The 17,655-nt window shown below is 40.7% G+C and overlaps 1 protein-coding gene across 1 annotated transcript; it reads right to left on the bottom strand.

The window, feature by feature from the left end:
* Positions 1-6,769: 6,769 nt before the first annotated feature.
* On the bottom strand, positions 6,770-10,903 carry LOC129620684 (uncharacterized). Its single transcript, XM_055536451.1, has 2 exons — positions 9,276-10,903; positions 6,770-7,671 (listed from the first exon to the last, which is right to left on the bottom strand). The coding sequence occupies exon 1, from the start codon at positions 10,568-10,570 to the stop codon at positions 9,806-9,808; it is 765 nt and encodes a 254-aa protein (XP_055392426.1). The 5' UTR covers positions 10,571-10,903; the 3' UTR covers positions 6,770-7,671; positions 9,276-9,805.
* Between the last annotated feature and the right edge of the window lie 6,752 nt (positions 10,904-17,655).

Below are 17,655 nucleotides of genomic sequence, written 5' to 3'. Positions count from 1 at the left end.
TTGATTGTGCTAATGGAATAGAACTGTGGAGATTTCAAGAACAAACGTTCTGAGCAGAGTTTTCACTGTTCCCATAACACCTGAATAGATATATGGAATGTTCCCTTGTGAAGGAGACTGGCAGGGTATTTGGCTCAAAGAAAGATAGAAGGCAAAAAAGAGGATGAGAAGACGAAAAGAACCTGGCTCCTTTGAAAACAGCTTATTAAAAAGAAGGTTTTGCCCAGGAAAATGTTGGCTTTGGCTGCTCTCTAGTGGTGGGCGGTGTTCACTGTCAGCAATTCTTTCTGCCTAGTTTCCACGTTGAAGGGCAAGACGGAAAAATCCAAACGTTTGCTTGGACACCTAGAGCTGGGTTGCAAACACACACACACACACACACACACACTTACACATGCATACACATGTGCAACAAGCCTGGGGGAGAAGGAGAAGGTTGGAGAGAAGACTTCTCTGGGCAGGAAAAGAGAAAGGGGACAGAAAGATGGAGTCTTCTATGGCATCCAGAGAAAGGCGTGAGAGCAGAGGTGAATTCCATAGAGTCTTAGACTTTGGATAGCTGAACTCACTTTCCTCTTTCCTTCATTACCGGAAGCAGCCACAGGAAGGACTCAGCTTCCTCACTGACACCCAGTCTAAATGTAGCTACTGTCGTTTCCAAGGTTGGAGTTGCGTCGGCACCAGAGTTATAGCTGGTGGTTCAGAGCTGGCTTCTTGCACAGATCTACAGAAAATGAGCAGGAGAACTGGAATACAGCGGCTGACACCTGTGACCCTTGCTTTCTGGAGGAAAGATTTGCGTAGGTCACTCTTGTCTTCTTTCCACCTTGAATTACTCAGCACAAGGTGGCAGAGCCCAGGAGACGGCGGACCTCTGGGGTCACGTCCAGGTTTCCCTAAATCTTACTTTGTACGACTACACTTGTGTTTTGTTTCGTAAGCATTTAGTGAAAAGGTCATTAAGTCAACCATTTGGGGGTTGTTGTTTGGTTTTTAGAAATGTGCTGTTTTGGTTTACAGCTGACTTATAACTTGTGTTTGAATTTATCTCTGCACTGATTTTCTGTGAAAAGGTATGCAGTTATTTTATCCCTTTACGTCCCAATTATTACATTTATAAAATGGTGGTGGCAGGGGAGGGAGGCTGGTTGATATTCTGGGCTCCTTTTATCTCTGACATTCTTAAATAGTAATATTCATCAAAGACACATGTTAAAGATAGCAAAAATAAAAAAACATATATATATCTCCTGGGTTATGTGAGGGACCCTTTACTAAAATATCCTTTACTAAAAAAGGGTTCTATGTGAGACCCTTTGAGTCCCAGCCAGCTGAGCAGTGGTTCACACAGAAAGGACTACTCAACCCAGGATAGCAGGTAAGTGCACAGCGGTGACCTGAGGCACTTCCGTAAAGAAATAAGCTCGTAGCCATCAGCAGAATAAAGATCCCACGCAAAATTCCCTTCATTCCGCCATTTTCCAGGTCTACTTTCTTCGTGTTTATGACTCTATATGTAAAGCAATGTGGGGAATTAAAGCAATGATTTGGATAATTCAAGCAGAGAGAAACTCCACAACACCCACATACACTGCAATTATATCTAGACATTTCAGGCAGACATGGAGCTCAAGCCCGAATTATCAGGATAGTGCTTCAATTCTTCTGAAAAACAGCAATGTTAATTGCCTGACACACTCAATGTGGAATCACAGGAGGCTGATGAGAGAGCAAAATTCTCACTTGATATGACTAACAAGGAGAGCATGGAACAGAAATATTCCACATCAGATGAAACTTGGTAGGAAAAGATAAAGGTAGTGAAATGAGGACTGCCAGCAGAGGTTGCAGAGGCCAAAGGAAGGCTTTTATAAATCGGCTGGGGAAATGGAGAGATGGGGAAAATTAAGGCTGCTAAACAGTGAGGATGGGCATGAAACTGACAACAATTCTAAAGTAGCTGAGAGACCAAACTCATTCTTTGAATCTAGTTTTAACAGAAAAAATGAAGCAAACAAATTTGGACTATTAAAGATATAATGAAAACCTTGCCAAATAGCTATTGGCAATAATCAGGTGAGGGAATACAGAACTTGGAAATTTTTCACATTTATAAATCATCCAGCCAAGCACCTGAGATTACTAAGAGAATTGGCTGATATGAATTACTTACTAAACAATTCACACTTAACTTTTTGAAAAAAAGAAATTATATAGCTAGGATGGTCATAAACGCCTTTTGAAAAAAAGATACCACAAATCTTCTTTCTGAAAATTGTGCTATTTCCTGAAAGGGCAGTCCTACAAATCTGAGGTTCAAATAGCAGACAAAAGATGGACAAAATACCACTAATGTATATTTAAACTATAGTTCCCTTTATGACCAGTCCAGGCAAACAGTAAATGCTTAATAAGAATAGTGATGAACCACAGCAAGGTAAAACAAATAAGACAGAACATGAGTGACCTGTCATTAAAACATTAAAGTCCAGGAGGCCCAAGTTTGCTGAGCAAGGCAAGAGACTTTCAATGTGTGATGCAATGGAAAGACTGTGCCTTATTAGCTTTGTGACTCTGACCAATTTACTTAATCTCTCTGTGTCTTATTGTTACTACCCTTTTTACAGGTCATGAAACTCCCAATTTTCCTGGCATTCCAATGAGCACACAATGTAGATAAAATATCTAAAATTGCCCTGGACTGTAGCAAATATTAATTCCCTTATCTTTCCATTAAGAATCCCCTGCCTCAGCTTTTAGTAGATAAAATTTGGATCTTTTCTGAATAGTACTCCAGCTAATTGTAGAAAATCTTGTGGTTGGAACAACCAGTAACTTCATCCTGAACACAGATATAAAAATCCTCAACAAAATATGAGCGAATGAAATTCAATAGTACATTAAAAAGATCATATGCCATTATCAAATGGGATTTATTCCCAGGAGACAAAGATGGCTTATCATACACAAATCAATAAATGTGATACACCATATCAACAAAAGGAAGGGTAAGGATCATATGATCAGCTCAATAAATACATGGGAAATGTGGAAGTGAAAGTGTTAATCACTCAGTTATGTCCAACTCTTTGTGACCCCATGGACTGTAGCCTGCCAGGCTTCTCTGTCCATGAAATTCTCTAGGCAGGAATACTGGAGTGGGTATCCAGTCCCTTCTCCAGGGGATCTTCCTGACCCAGGGATTGAATTCTGGTCTTGTTCATTGAAGGCAGATCCTTTACCATCCGAGCCAGCAGGGAAGCACATGGGGGACTATGTCAAATTAAAAAACATCTTCACATCAAAGAAAAATCAAGAAAATGGAATGGAAGAAAATATTTGCAAACCACATCTCAAATAAGGGGTTATTATCCAAAATATGCAAGAAATTCAAAAAACTCAGTAGGCTTCCCTAGTAGCTCAGTTGGTAAAGAATCTGCCTGCAATGCAGGAGACCTCAGTTCAATTCCTGGGTCAGGAAGATCCCCTGGAGAAGGGATAGGCTACCCACTCCAGTATTCTTGGTCTTTCCTAGTGACTCAGCTGGTAAGGAATCGGCCTGCAATATGGAAGACCTGGGTTTGATCCCTGGTTTGGAAAGATCCCCTGGAGTAGGGAACGGCTACTCACTTCAGCATTCTGGCCTGGAGAATTCCATGGGCTGTATCGTCCAGGAGGTTGAAAAGAGTCAGACTGCACAACTTTCACTTTCAGTAGTAGAAACACAACCCAATTAAAAAAATGGCCAAAGAACCTATATAGATGTTTTTCTAAAGAAGATTCACAAATGGCAAAAAGATACATGAAAAGGATCTCAACATCACTAATCATCAGGGAGAAGCAAACCAAAACCACAAAGTATCACCTCCTATCTGTTAGAATGTCCATTATAAAATAAAAAAGACAAGAGAGAGCAAATGCTGTCAAGGGTATGAAGGAAAGGCAAGCTTTGTACACTTTGGTGGGAAGGTAAACTGATATAGCACTAAGGAAAGGAACATGAAATTTCATCAAGAAATTAAAAATAGACCTACCACATGATCCAGCAATCCCACTTCTGGGTTTACATCTAAAGGAAACAAAACCGTTATCATGAGGCAGTATTGGTACCCCAATGTCGGTGTGCCTGCTCAGCTGCTGAGTCACATCCAACTCTTTTGCAACCCCATGGACTGTAGCGCCAGGCTCCTCTGTCCATAGGATTCTCCAGACAAGGATACCGGAGTGGGTATCTATGCCCTCCTCCAGGGAGTCTTCCTGACCCAGGGATTGAAACTGTGTCTCCTGTACCTGCTGTATTACAGGCAAATTCTTAACCACTGAGCCACTGGGGAAGCCCCTCTCCCATGTTTATTGCAGCATTATTCATGATAAGCAAGTTATGGAAGCTAAACATTCATTGATGGATGAATAGATAAAGACAATTAGACAGAGATAGATGATAGACAGAATATTAGTCAACCTCAACAAGAAGGAAATCCTGCCATTTGTGACAACATGGGCATGATGCCAACTGAAATAAATCAGAGAATGACAAATACTGCATCATACCATTTATATGTGGAATCTTAAATAAAAAGCAAATTCATAGAAATAGAGAGTAAAAAAGTGGTCGCCAGGGGCAGGATTGTGTGGAAAACAGACTGGTATATAAATATAAACTTTGGTTTATAAGATGAACAAGGTCTGAGGACCTAATGTATAACATGGTGGCTATAGGGCTTCCCTGGTGGCTCACATGGTAAAGAAACTGCCTGCAATGCAAGTGACCTGGGTTCAACCCCTGAGTCAGGAAGATCCCCTAGAGAAAGATATGGCTACCCACTCTAGTATTCTTGCCTGGAGAATTCCATGGACAGAGGAGCCTGGAGGGCTAGAGTCTGTGGGATTGCAAAGGGTTGTACATGGCTGAGTGACTAACAGACAGACAGACAGACAGACAGACACACACACCACACACACACACACACACACACCACACCACACACACACACACATACACCACACCACACACACACACACACACACACACCACACACACACACACACATACACACACACACACAGGGTTTCCCAGGTGGCTCAGTGGTAAAGAATCCATCTGCCAATGCAGAAAACAAGAAATGCTGGTTTGATTCCTGGCTTGGGAAGATTCCTGGAGTAGGAAATGGCAACCTGCTACAGTATTCTTGCCTGGGAAACCCCATGGACAAAGCCCTGGTGGGCTACAGTCCATGGGGCCACAAGACTCGGACACAACTGAGCATTACACACATAGTTGATAATACTGTATTATATAATTGGAATCAATTTGCTAAGAGAATAGAACTATGTTCCTTGTAGAAAAAAAACAACAAAAAAGATAAATATGTGAGGTGACAGATGTATTAATTAACTCAATGGTGGGAATTCCTTCCCAGAGTGTATATTTCAGCCATTTCAGTTCAGTTGCTCAGTCGTGTCCAACTCTTTGTGACCCCATGGACTGCAGCATGACAGTTCTCCCTGTCCATCACCAACTCCCGGAGCTTGCTCAAACTCATGTCCATTGAGTTAGTGATGCCATCCAACCATCTCATCCTCTGTCGTCCCCTTCTCCTCCTGCCCGCAATCTTTTCCAGTATCAGGGTCTTTTTAAATGAGTCGGTTCTTCACATCAGTTGATCAAAGTATTGGAGTTTCACCTTCAACATCTGTCCTTTCAATGAATATTCAGGACTGATTTCCTTTAGGATGGACTGGTTGGATCTCCTTGCTGTCCAAGGGACTCTGAAGAGTCTTCTCCAACACCACAGTTCAAAAGCATCAATTCTTTGGCGCCCAGGTTTCTTTATAGTCCAACTCTCACATTCATACATGACTACTGGAAAAACCATAACCTTGACTAGATGGACCTTTGTTGGTAAAGTAATGTCTCTGCTTTTTAATATGCTGTCTAGGTGGTCATACCTTTTCTTCCAAGGAGCAAGCGTCTTTTAATTTCATGGCTGCAATCACCATCTGCAGTGATTTTGGATCCCCCCCAAAATAAAATCTGATACGATTTCCACTGTTTCCCCATCTATTTCCCATGAAGTGATGGGACCGGATGCCATGATCTTAGTTTTCTAAATGTTGAGCTTTAAGCCAACTTTTTCACTCTCCTCTTTTCACTTTCATCAAGAGGCTTTTTAGTTCCTCTTCACTTTCTGCCATAAGGGTGGTGTCATCTGCATATCTGAGGTTATTGATATTTCTCCAGCAATCTTGATTCCAGCTTCTGTTTCTTCCAGCCCAGAGTTTCTCATGATGTACTCTGCATAGAAGTTAAATAAGCTGGGTGACAATATAGAGCCTTGACGTACTCCTTTTCCTATTTGGAACCAGTCTGTTGTTCCATGTCCAGTTCTAACTGTTGCTTCAGTTGGTGTTTAATCTCTTTTCATTAAATTGATGAAATGAGTGAACTCACTAATTAATTCTTATTTTTGTATGTACTAAACCAATTTGTTTCCTACAGTCTTCATCTGGCTGATTGCATCCCTGTGGTCTATTTCCTAAAGATTGGGAGTGAATATGGAGGCTTGAGGGGTTTTGTGGGTTTTTTTAATGCAGTGAAGAATTCATAATCCATGATTTCTTTTGATAGGACTTTAATAGTCCTTGATTGCTTCCTTCTTCTTTGATATTGAAAGGTTGTTGTTGAATCACGCGAAGACACCAGGATTCTTGGCCCCCGGAGGAGAAGAATTCAATCCAGGGCCAGAGAAGAGGCTTGATCGCTCAGAGCTTTTGTGCAATAAAGTTTTATTAAAGTATAAAGGAGATAGAGAAAGCTTCTGACACAGGCATCAGAAGGGGGCAGAAAGAGTACCCACTTGCTAGTGTTAACAATGAAGTTACATACTCCAAAGAATGTCTGGAGGTTGTAAGGACCTCCCATAATTCACATTTTAAGATAACAGAATTAGCCAGAAGGTTTGATCCAGAGACTGTCCTTAGGCAGGATACATTATTGTTATATAATCCTAAGGAATGTGGAGAAAGAAAAAAAGTTTGTCCTTTCTTCCTCCTTGAGAATTCCAGACCCCTCTCTCCTTAGGGACCCCTAGACTCCCTATCAACCTGCCTAGGAAATGACTCTCTCATTCTCCCCTTTTCTTTTAGGAGAACTATGTTGCCTAAGGAAAAGGGGCATCATTCTCATTCTATAACTGCTTCCGAGCTGACAAGGGGCATTGTCCCTAAATTGGTGAGGCAACATATTCTCCTAATCCTCATATTGAGGATATCTGATCCAGGGGCCCCAAATAGTAGTTGGAGGAAGCTACAGCAGTAGCAGGAGTTTGAGCAACCATTTGTAACTTAAAAGCTTTCATGCGGCTAGAAACAAATCCAGTTATACAATTACAGGTGCAGGGAGCAAACAGCAAAAACACAACATTCAGAATCAAAATTAAAAGTCACATCATGTCCATAGTTAAAGTGCAAAGTGTTGCACCAGTCCATTTTAGGGTTGGTAGATGTCATCAGATGAAGAAAAGGCATCGCATGTGATTGTTGTCGAAGGTATTCACAGACTTGGAGAAAGTCTTTTCCTTGAAGTGGGGATGTCCACCACGGGAAGCCTTCCACTGACGAAGAGGGAAGCGCTCCGCAGACCCAGCAGTTTATCCTTTAGATCCTCCCGAGCTGCATAGTTTAAAGTTAGGAATTGAGAACAATTGTGATCAGGTGTTTCATTTTCCTTCTCAGGAAGGAAAGTGGCAGGATTTAAATTTCCACAAACTTTAAGCTTAGTTACTGGTCCTTCTAACAACAATGACTGATACTTAAGAAGTCTACTGTCTGTCATCCAAATATTAACCTTAGAATTTAAGATTCCACTCACCTCATGAGAAGTCAGTACAGTAAGGTTTCATCCATTAATTATTTTTAAAGCTTCAGGTGCTAATAAAGCCACTGCCCCAATTACTGTTAGGCAGTGGGGCCACCCACATGAAACTACATCTAATTCTCTGCTTAGATAAGCAATAGGTTGCTGGTGAGGCCCTCGGGGTTGGGTCAAAACTCCCAATGCCACACCTTTTCTTTCAGTGACAAACAAATTAAATTTGACCCTGTGGGCAAGCTCAGAGCTGGAGCTTGCAGGAGAGCAGTCTGAAGAAACTTAAAAGCCTTTTGAGTTTCTGGAGACCAAACCAGTTTGTCAGTTTGGGCCTGCTGAGTTTCAGCTATAAGTTTATATAAAGGCCGGGCAAGTTCCCCGTAACCCAGAATCCAAATGCGACAGTAACCTGTGATTCCCCAAAATCCTCTCAATTGTCTTAAAGTCATAGGTAGGGCATGATTTAGTATCAGTTTAATTCTCTCAGGGTCTATGGCCCTAGTCCCTTCTGATATGATTAGGCCCAGATATCTAACCGATTGTTGACAAAGCTAAGCCTTTTCTCTTGATGCCTTGTAACCAGTCTGCCAGAAAGTTTAAGAAATCTTCTGAGGCTAGCGAACAAGCTTCCTCTGTCTCAGCACAGAGCAAAATATCATCTACCTATTATAACACCACTGCTTCAGAGCTGTTAAAGTTTTGTAGATCCCGTGACAAACTTTGTCCGAATAAGTGAGGACTGTCACGAAATCCCTGGGGCAAAACTGTCCAGGTTAACTGGGAAGCTGGCTGCATAGGGTCTTCAAAGGCAAATAGGAATTGACTTTCTTCGGCCAAAGGCACTGAATAGAAGGCATCCTTTAAATCAATTACTGAGAAATATTTGGCCCATTCAGGAATTTCAGACAATAGAGTATAAGGATTAGGCACCACAGGGTGTAAAAGAACTACAGCCTCATTTATTATTCATAAATCTTGAACTAGTCTCCATTTACCATTCGAATTCTTTATACCCAAAATAGGAGTGTTGCAAGGACTGTTACAGGGAATTAATAGTCCCTGCTCCTTTAAATTTTCGATGATGGGTTTTAACCCTTCCTTAACTTCAGGTTTCAGTGGATACTGCTTCTTATGTGGAAATATGTGCGGGTCTTTGAGCTTAACAACTACAGGAATAGCATTTTGAGCTCGACCCACAGATTTTCCATCAGTCCATACTCTAGGATTTACATTTTGTTCAACTAAAGGGAGAGAAAGGGAGGGCTCCATATTCATGAAAACAGAGGCATGGACCTTGCTCAGTATATCCCTTCCCAACAGGGGTGAGGGAGATTCTGGCACGATCAGAAACTCGTGTGAAAACAGCACAGAATCCCAGTTGCAAGATAAAGAATAGCTGAAATAATACCTTTTGGCTCGTCCAGACAGTCCCATTACGGAAGCGGATCAGGAAGAAAGTGGGCCAGGGGCTTCAGTAAGCACAGAATAAGTTGCCCCAGTATCTAAAAGGAAATCGATGGATTGGCCCCCCCACAATTATTAATACCCGGGGTTCCTCAGGTGTAATTAGGACGGGAGCCTGTGTGGGGACCCCCTGGCACCTTCAGTCCTGATTGTCTTGAGAGTCCAACCCGGGAGACCTACGCCTCTGGGGGCAGTCTTTCTTCCAGTGTGGTCCTTTGCAGACCGAACATGGAGCCGGGAGCAGCTTAGATGCCTGAGGGCAATCCCGCTTGAGGTGCCCCTCCTTTCCACAGTAATAGCAAGCCCATCCCTTTTCACCTGGGCCCCTCTGGGCATTTTTCTCAGGCTGTTTAAGAACGTTTTTCATAGCCATGGCGAAGGCTTCCACCTTTTCCTTTGTCTTTTTTTGCCTTTCTTTCTTTTCCTCATATTCCGTACCATAATAGACTGTCTGAGCCAGTTGTAACAGAGTATCTAAAGACTGATTTGGTCTATACCCCGTTTTAATAGCTTACGGCGGATATCTGGAGCCGACTGAGTGAGATAGCTATCCTTTAAGATCACTTTTCCCTCTTCATTTTCGGGATCAATCTCAGTGAATCTGCGAAGGCCTTCTCTCAGTCTATCTAGGAATTTACCAGGAGCTTCTTTCTCCTCCTGTTCTATATCTGCCAATTTGCCATAGTTTAAAGGTTTAGAACACGCCTGCCTAAGTCCTTCAAGAATACATCTAACAAAATGACTCTGATCCCATCTTCCTTTAGCTGTGTTGTAGTCCCAGTCTGGTTGTATAGTTGGGACCGCCTGATTCCCAGTGGGGAGGGCCGCTATCTCGTTCTCCCTCTTCCCTACTGATTCATTACCAAGCCATTCATCTCCATAAGCAACCGCTTTCCCCAAAACTCGAGTCTTTGACTCAGGAGTCAGCGTTTGTCCCAAGATATACATCACATCCTTCCAAGTGAGGTCATAAAGCAGAGTAACACCTTTAAAAGCTCTAATATATTTTTCTGGGTCCTCTAAATAATCTCCCAGATCCTCCTTGATTCTTTGTATTCCTTGATAAGAAAAAGGCTTATTAACTCTCACAGACTGATTATTTCTCCCGGTGAGTGTTTCATAAAGAGGCAACAGCTTGTGTGGCTGTTCCTCAGTCTCTCTGGCTGCTCTGTGCATATGATCCCAGGGATAGATTGGAGAAACCTGTTTTTCCTCTTCTCTTTGTCTCCTGTCCTCCATCTCATCTCTTACTTCGATGGTCTGAGTTTCTACTGAAACCAGAGTAGTCTGAGGTCATACTGAGACAGGGGTTGTTTGGACCTCCATGTGGGCAGTTTGAATCCCAGTTTGGAGTCCCCAGTATGGGGGCAAAGTAAGAGGACAGGAGGGAGCTGAAGGTTTCACGCCCAAATCTATACCCTTAGGACATAAGTCTGGCATACTTTGCAGAGAGAAAAAGGGCAACACATATGCTACTTCTACCCATTTCCCTTGTTCCTTACAGAACTGGTCTAATTGTAGAACAGTATTATACTTAAGAGACCCTCCAACTGGCCACCGTTCGCCGTCCTCCAATGGATACAGTGGCCATGCAGTATCACATAGGAAGACCAGGTGTGTCTTCTTTAAGCCCTGGGGATCAAATCTATCCCAGTTTTTCAGGATACAGTTCAAAGGAGTGAGGTTGGAATTGTTAGCTCCCATCTGTAAGAGAGAAAAAAGCGACCAAGGCCATTTTTCTACCAGAGGCGTCCCTCCCTGCTCTAGATGGGGGTGTAGACAGACGTTACACCAAAAGCTTTCCCTTTCTGGTCGGACTTAGTCTGTCCCTTACCGACACAGGCGCCATACTCGTCCCTCCCGGTTCTACCACCGAGATGGGGTGGGGATGTACTAGGGGTAGACTTGATAGCATCCCTACTTGACGTCCAGCTCTTCACCCTTAACCTTGCTTGCCTCTGATGTCACCCGGGGTGAATCAGAGTAACCTTCCGGAATGCCTCCCAAGCTAAGACCGCTGTGGGAAACATTCATCACCTGAGTGCCTGTGCACGACCCTGAGTATTTCCTGACTACAATAAGACCGACATGAACATAAAACTGAGATGTTCTTTCCAAGCATCACCACACCAGTATAACAGCCTCCTCTGATCCACTAAGAGCCAGTGTTACCAAAGAAAAAACCCATTGCAGTCCCAATCTGAGTAACCTTTAACTTCAGAGATGTTCTGGGAGCTAGAGCTCCATCTAGCTTCTGAACTTTCGATTCCTAGCGAGGCTAGGTGCTTTATTGGCTACCAATCCAAGTTTGGGACCTAAGCCACAGTACACAATAACAGTATAGATCACAAGTCCCTTGAAAGTCTATGATCCAATAGATTAGGTTAGTACTTCTAATTCCCAAGAAGTTATGAAATGGTCAAAGAGACCAAAAATTTGACCAAGAAAGGAGAGTTCGGTCCACATGCTTTGCCCATTTCTGGTCGGTTCCCGAAGCAGACATTGGGTGCCTCTTGGCATTGGCAGGTCGGTATAATGCCCCAACAGGTTTCTGCCATAAGCCGTATGAGATCACCGTAGAACCGCAGAGCAGGGCTCCTTCCTTGCTTCACGCAGAGCATGCCATTCATTCACACAAGCACACCATAGAGTTAGTAAAGCACAGCAGAAAACGTGTTCGCTAAGAGAACAAAGAACTAAAGCTTCAAGCATCCTTACCTTGTCCTGAAGGATCCCGGACGAGCCCCCAAGATGAAAGGTTGTTGTTGAATCACGTGAAGACACCAGGATTCTTGGCCCCCAGAGGAGAAGAATTCAATCCGGGGCCAGAGATGAGACTTGATCGCTCAGAGCTTTTGTGTAATAAAGTTTTATTAAAGTATAAAGGAGATAGAGAAAGCTTCTGACATAGGCATCAGGAGGGGGCAGAAAGAGTACCCACTTGCTAGTGTTAACAATGAAGTTACATACTCCAAAGAATGTCTGGAGGTTGTAAGGACCTCCCATAATTTACATTTTAAGATAACAGAATTAGCCAGAAGGTTTGATCCAGAGACTGTCCTTAGGCAGGATACATTATTGTTATATAATCCTAAGGAATGTGGAGAAAGAAAAAAAGTTTGTCCTTTCTTCCTCCTTGAGAATTCCAGACCCCTCTCTCCTTGAGGACCCCTAGACTCCCTATCAACCTGCCTAGGAAATGACTCTCTCAATATGATAACATGTTATAGGCTCAACGTTCAGTTCCTGCTCTAAACCTGGAGTCTACCATATTTCCCAAAGAATTTGATTCCCCTAGTGGTTTCTAAGGGTGCTCATCACTCCTGGATTTGTCGTTATTTTTAGGCCTCTTGAGGGGAAATAGATGAGAATGTTTTTTAAAGTTGTTTTTTTTTTTAAACGTTTATTAATGTATAATGAAAGGACAATAAATTCCAAGTACCTAAAAGGTGCAATTTGATCAGTTCTGATGTGTGCAAACACTTAAAAAACTATAATTGAGACAGCAAATAATTTTATCACCCCTAAACATTTCCTCTTGCCTCTTTGTAATCCATTCCTCCTTCTACTCCTGTCCCTAATCAACCACTGACCTGCCTACCATTAATATAAATGAATTCACCTTTTTAAGAATTTTATATGAATCAAATCGTATTTTACATGCACTTTTTGACAAACTTCTTTCAGTCAGTATAGGCATTTTGAGATTTATCCATGTTGTTGTATGTATCAATATATCAGTTTCAGGGTGAATATATTTCCACTTCTGTTGGGTATTTAGGAGTGAAATACTCAGTCATATGGTAATTGTTGTTTAGCTTTTTAAGAAACTACCAAACTGTTTTCCAAAATGGTTATACCATTTTACCTTTTTTTCCAGCTGTTTTTAGTGAGTTCTTGTTGATACTGTGGTTTCAATTTATGTCTCTCTGACTACTGATAAAGCATCATTCTTTTTTGTGAAGTGTCTGTTCAAATTTTGCTTATATTTTCATTAGACTTTTTAAACTAATCATTGAGCTTTGAGAATTATTTATACAGCACTTTAATATTTGTGTTGTATTAATACTTTCTCCCATTCTGTGGCTTGACATTTTTTTTATTTTCTCAGTGGTGCCTTTAGAAGAGTAACTCTTTTGCATTTTGTTTGATTAAGCTTAGCAAACTCTTGTTTTATGGTTTATGCTTTTTTATTTCTAAGAAAAACACCACAAGTTTGCAAAACTGTTCTCCTGTGTGTTCTTCTAGTTGCTTTATAGATTTAGATTTTATAGTTAAGTGTATAATAAATCTGAAGTTAATTTTTTTATACACTGTGTGAGGTAGGGAATCAATATAATTTTTTATCATTTGGCTATTTAGTTGGTCAAGCATTATTTGTTGAATTTCTTTTCTCATAAACTGTGTTGACAAGTTTGTTGAAATTCAACTATTCATATTTGTAGGGATCCTGCTTTTGATTCTCTAGTCTATTTCTCTCTTGTTTACCAATGTTTAACTGGATATTTAAAGTCTTGTGTATACAGTCAATTACCAATTGTATATTTAAGTCTTGAAAACATATTTTAAGTCCCCCACATGTATTCCTTTTAAAAACTGCTTTCGTTATTCCAGGCTTTTAAAAACTTCCTCATAAGGTTTAGAATCAGTTCAGTAATTTCTATAAAAATGCTTGCTGCAATTTTTATTGGGAATGCATAGAAACAATAGGTTATTTGGGGGCAAGTATTCACCTTACAAATATTGAGTCTTATAATCTGTGAAGGTGACATATTTCTCCATTTATTTAGGTCATCTTCAATTTTTCTTTGTAATTGAAGAATACCCATAAATAATGTAGTGTCATATGACTTTCAGTGTAGAAGGCTTAAGTACCTTCGTTATATCTATTCCTAAGTGTCGTGTCTTATGAAACTATAACATATCATTTTAAAATATAGTCTAATTTTTTAATATTTAAGAATATATATTACATTTGTATCCTGTGACATTGCTAAATTTGTTATTTTTAATAATTGTTTTGGACATTTCTTGTGATTTTTTTATGTAAACAATCGTTTCCTCTATAAATTGGGGCAATTTCATTTTTCCTTATTATTTATGCCACTTTTTAAATTTATTGCAATGGCTAGCTCCTTCAGCATTATGTTGAACAGAAATGATCAACATGGACACTTTTGCTTTGTTTATGATTTCAAGGGGGAAAAATTTCAATATTTTACCATCCAATATGATGTTGACATTGGCTGTAGATCTTTGTAGTTTTTACAGATTAACAAAATTCCCCACTAATCCTAGAGTATACAAGTTCATTTGATATGGTTTCAGATGCCACATTGCAACTAAAATTTAAGAAATCTCTACTTGTGTTACATGAAAAAAAGGTGACTGGTTCTTCAGGTATTTCAAACAATTGGACAAATATCTTTCCATAAGACAATCAACACACTTCAGCATACAGCATAAATATAGTGTACATCTGATTTTGTCACTTAGCATAAGAACAATATGTGTAAACAAGAGATGAGATTAAACAAAATTAATTACTTTTACAGCTTCATCAAGAACATTCATAATGGTGTTTTTTAAAAAAACCACACATGCATTGAGGTGAAGAATATAATGACTAATTAATACCATTATGCACTACTGCCTTGATGAAGGTTAAATAAACTTACCCATGATTGCTTTTGCACCTTTCATGTAAAATGTCAAGATAGTGAAAAAGGTAAATAACGTCATATTATTAAGAAAATAGTTCTGATATTATGGATTCCTGTCAGAGTCTCAGTTTCCCTCAGTGTTCCACTTAGAGAGCTAATTCTCCTAACTACTTCAGCCCTACACATAAAAGCATGACCATTATGAGGTCAATACTAAATATCCTGAATCTTCAATAAGGTTTCTCTACTTTCACAGGTCAAAATTTGAATAGTGCAGCACCTTACATGAGCTCTGGGAATTGTTTCCTTACAGTGATTCTTTGCCTGGACTGATGGAATGGTTTACCCTCAACTCAGTAATTAGTCAAAGACTTGAATAGACTTTGCTGGGATTTTTCTGGAACTTTCCCTTATTTCTAGCCATCTGTTCCACAATATCTACCTGCCTCAGCTTCCAGTCTCTGCTCTTCAACTCAACTTGGTTATGTTTTTGCCACAACCTGAAAAATACCTTAAAGTAGAAATTCAGGGCTATTACTGAGCTCATAATTCTGTTATCTGTTTCTGAGATGCCACAGTCATTCATTGCTTGCTGTCAAATGTCAGAAAATTGTGTGTGTGACATAGATTTTAGTTTTCTAATTGTTCACCATTGAAAAGAAAATTTAATTCAATTTATTCTATCATGCCCAGATAGATAAGTCAAATTATTATATTTTTTTAAGCCCAATATTTCCAGTGGGTTTCTTCCAATGATTTTTTTTCTCATTTTATGATTATATTTTTCCATATTTCCTGAAATATTTTAAAATCTTGATTCATCTTTTCTCTAATACTTTTACTAGAGATTGTATATACATAAACCAAGTCCTTTTTTGCCTTTTGAGGTAGTTATACCACTCTAGTGTTTAGTTATACCATTCTAGTGTTTAGTTCAGAGAAGGCAATGGCAACCCACTCCAGTACTCTTGCCTGGAAAATCCCATGGGCGGAGGAGCCTGGTAGGCTGCAGTCCATGAGGTCGAGAAGAGTCGGACACGACTGAACGACTTCACTTTCACTTTTCACTTTCATGCATTGGAGAAGGAAATGGCAACCCACTCCAGTGTTCTTGCCTGGAGAATCCCAGGGACGGGGGAGCTTGGTGGGCTGCAGTCTATGGGGTCGCACAGAGTTGGACACGACTGAAGTGACTTAGCAGCAGTAGCAGCAGCAGCAGTGTTTAGTTATCATGGCCTGTGAGTTTGTGTTCCCTGGGGGCACCAGCTACTCTGATTACTAGTGTAATTTGGAGAAGAATTTAGGAAAAAAGCATTCATCTGTGTTAAGGCCTAATGTGTTTGAGGAGAAGGGAAGAGATGGGCCAGAGAACTGAGAAATCCAGGTACCAGAGATCCCCTGTTGACCACTCCTATTTGCTGTCACTCCACCACGCAATTTTTCTGGTCATAGTTTCATCTTCTAAAGCTAGGAAAAGCAATGAAAGGAGGCAGTTTCCTTAGAGTATCACATCAGCCTTAAAGGTTTTGATATGAAGTGGGGAGTGAACGCTTGAGGAGAACTGTTACCATCTGCTCTTCATTACAGTAGGGCTTTGGAATTACCCTTTTATTAGCACTGAGGTCTGGCTCACCACTGTAGGTTTCTCCCAGTAAGAGGGCAGTTAGTGATTGCTCCAGGTACCAGAGGCAAACAGCGTGAAACATCCACTTCTGTCTCAGTCTTCATTTTCTTACTTTTGCTAAAATTTTCCACAGGTATTTTTATTTTGCTATTTTTGTTGTTGTCAGTAGCTGGGGTCAAAATCTTCCTTTTATTTCTAAGATTTCTCCAGGACTTAAAAAATGACAGTTGAAGTGAGATATCACTGCCATTTTGCTATTCAGTTGTAATTGCAAATCTCGCTCAGTTTCCTTGCTTAAAATAAGAATAACATTAATATCCATCTTATAGAGCTCTTTTATTTTGTATTTATTGTCTATTTATTTTTGGCCACACTGGCTCTTCTCTGCTGTGCATGGGCTTTCTCTAGCTGGAGCAAGCGACGATCTAGTTATGGGGAGGGGGCTTTTCACAGCTGTGGCTTCTCCTATGGAGGAGCACAGGCTCCAGTAGTTGCAACGTGGGGGCTCAGTGATTTCGGGTCCCCGGCTCTAGAGTGTGGGCTTAGTAGTTGTGGTACACAGGCTTAGCTGCCGTCTGCCATGCAGGATTTTCCCAGACCAGGGATCAAATCTTTCCCTTGCATTGGCAGGCAGATTCTCAACCACTGGACCACCAGGGAAGTCTCATCTTACAGCATTTGGAGAAGATTAAATGAGAATACCCATAATCTGGTGCCATCTAGAACAGTGTAAAAACTCAGTAAAAACTAGCTGTTACTATTCTTACTGGAGTAATCATTACTCATGAAACATTGAATAAAACAAATCCAAAAAGAGAGGCACTTGGACTGCAAGAAGAGCCAGCTAGTCCATCCTAAAGGAAATCAGTTCTGAATATTCATTGGAAGGACTGAAACTGAAGCTGAAACTCAATTCTTTGGCCACCTGATGTGAAGAATTGACTCATTTGAAAAGACCCTGATGCTGGGAAAGATTGAAGGCAGGAGGAGAAGGGGATGACAGAGGATGAGATGGTTGGGTGGCATCACCAACTCAA

The sequence above is a fragment of the Bubalus kerabau genome, chromosome 10 (genome assembly GCF_029407905.1).
Source record: "Bubalus kerabau isolate K-KA32 ecotype Philippines breed swamp buffalo chromosome 10, PCC_UOA_SB_1v2, whole genome shotgun sequence".
NCBI lineage: Eukaryota > Metazoa > Chordata > Mammalia > Artiodactyla > Bovidae > Bubalus > Bubalus kerabau.
Note: the sequence above shows the minus strand (reverse complement) of the source record. Positions and strands in the feature narration are given on the sequence as shown.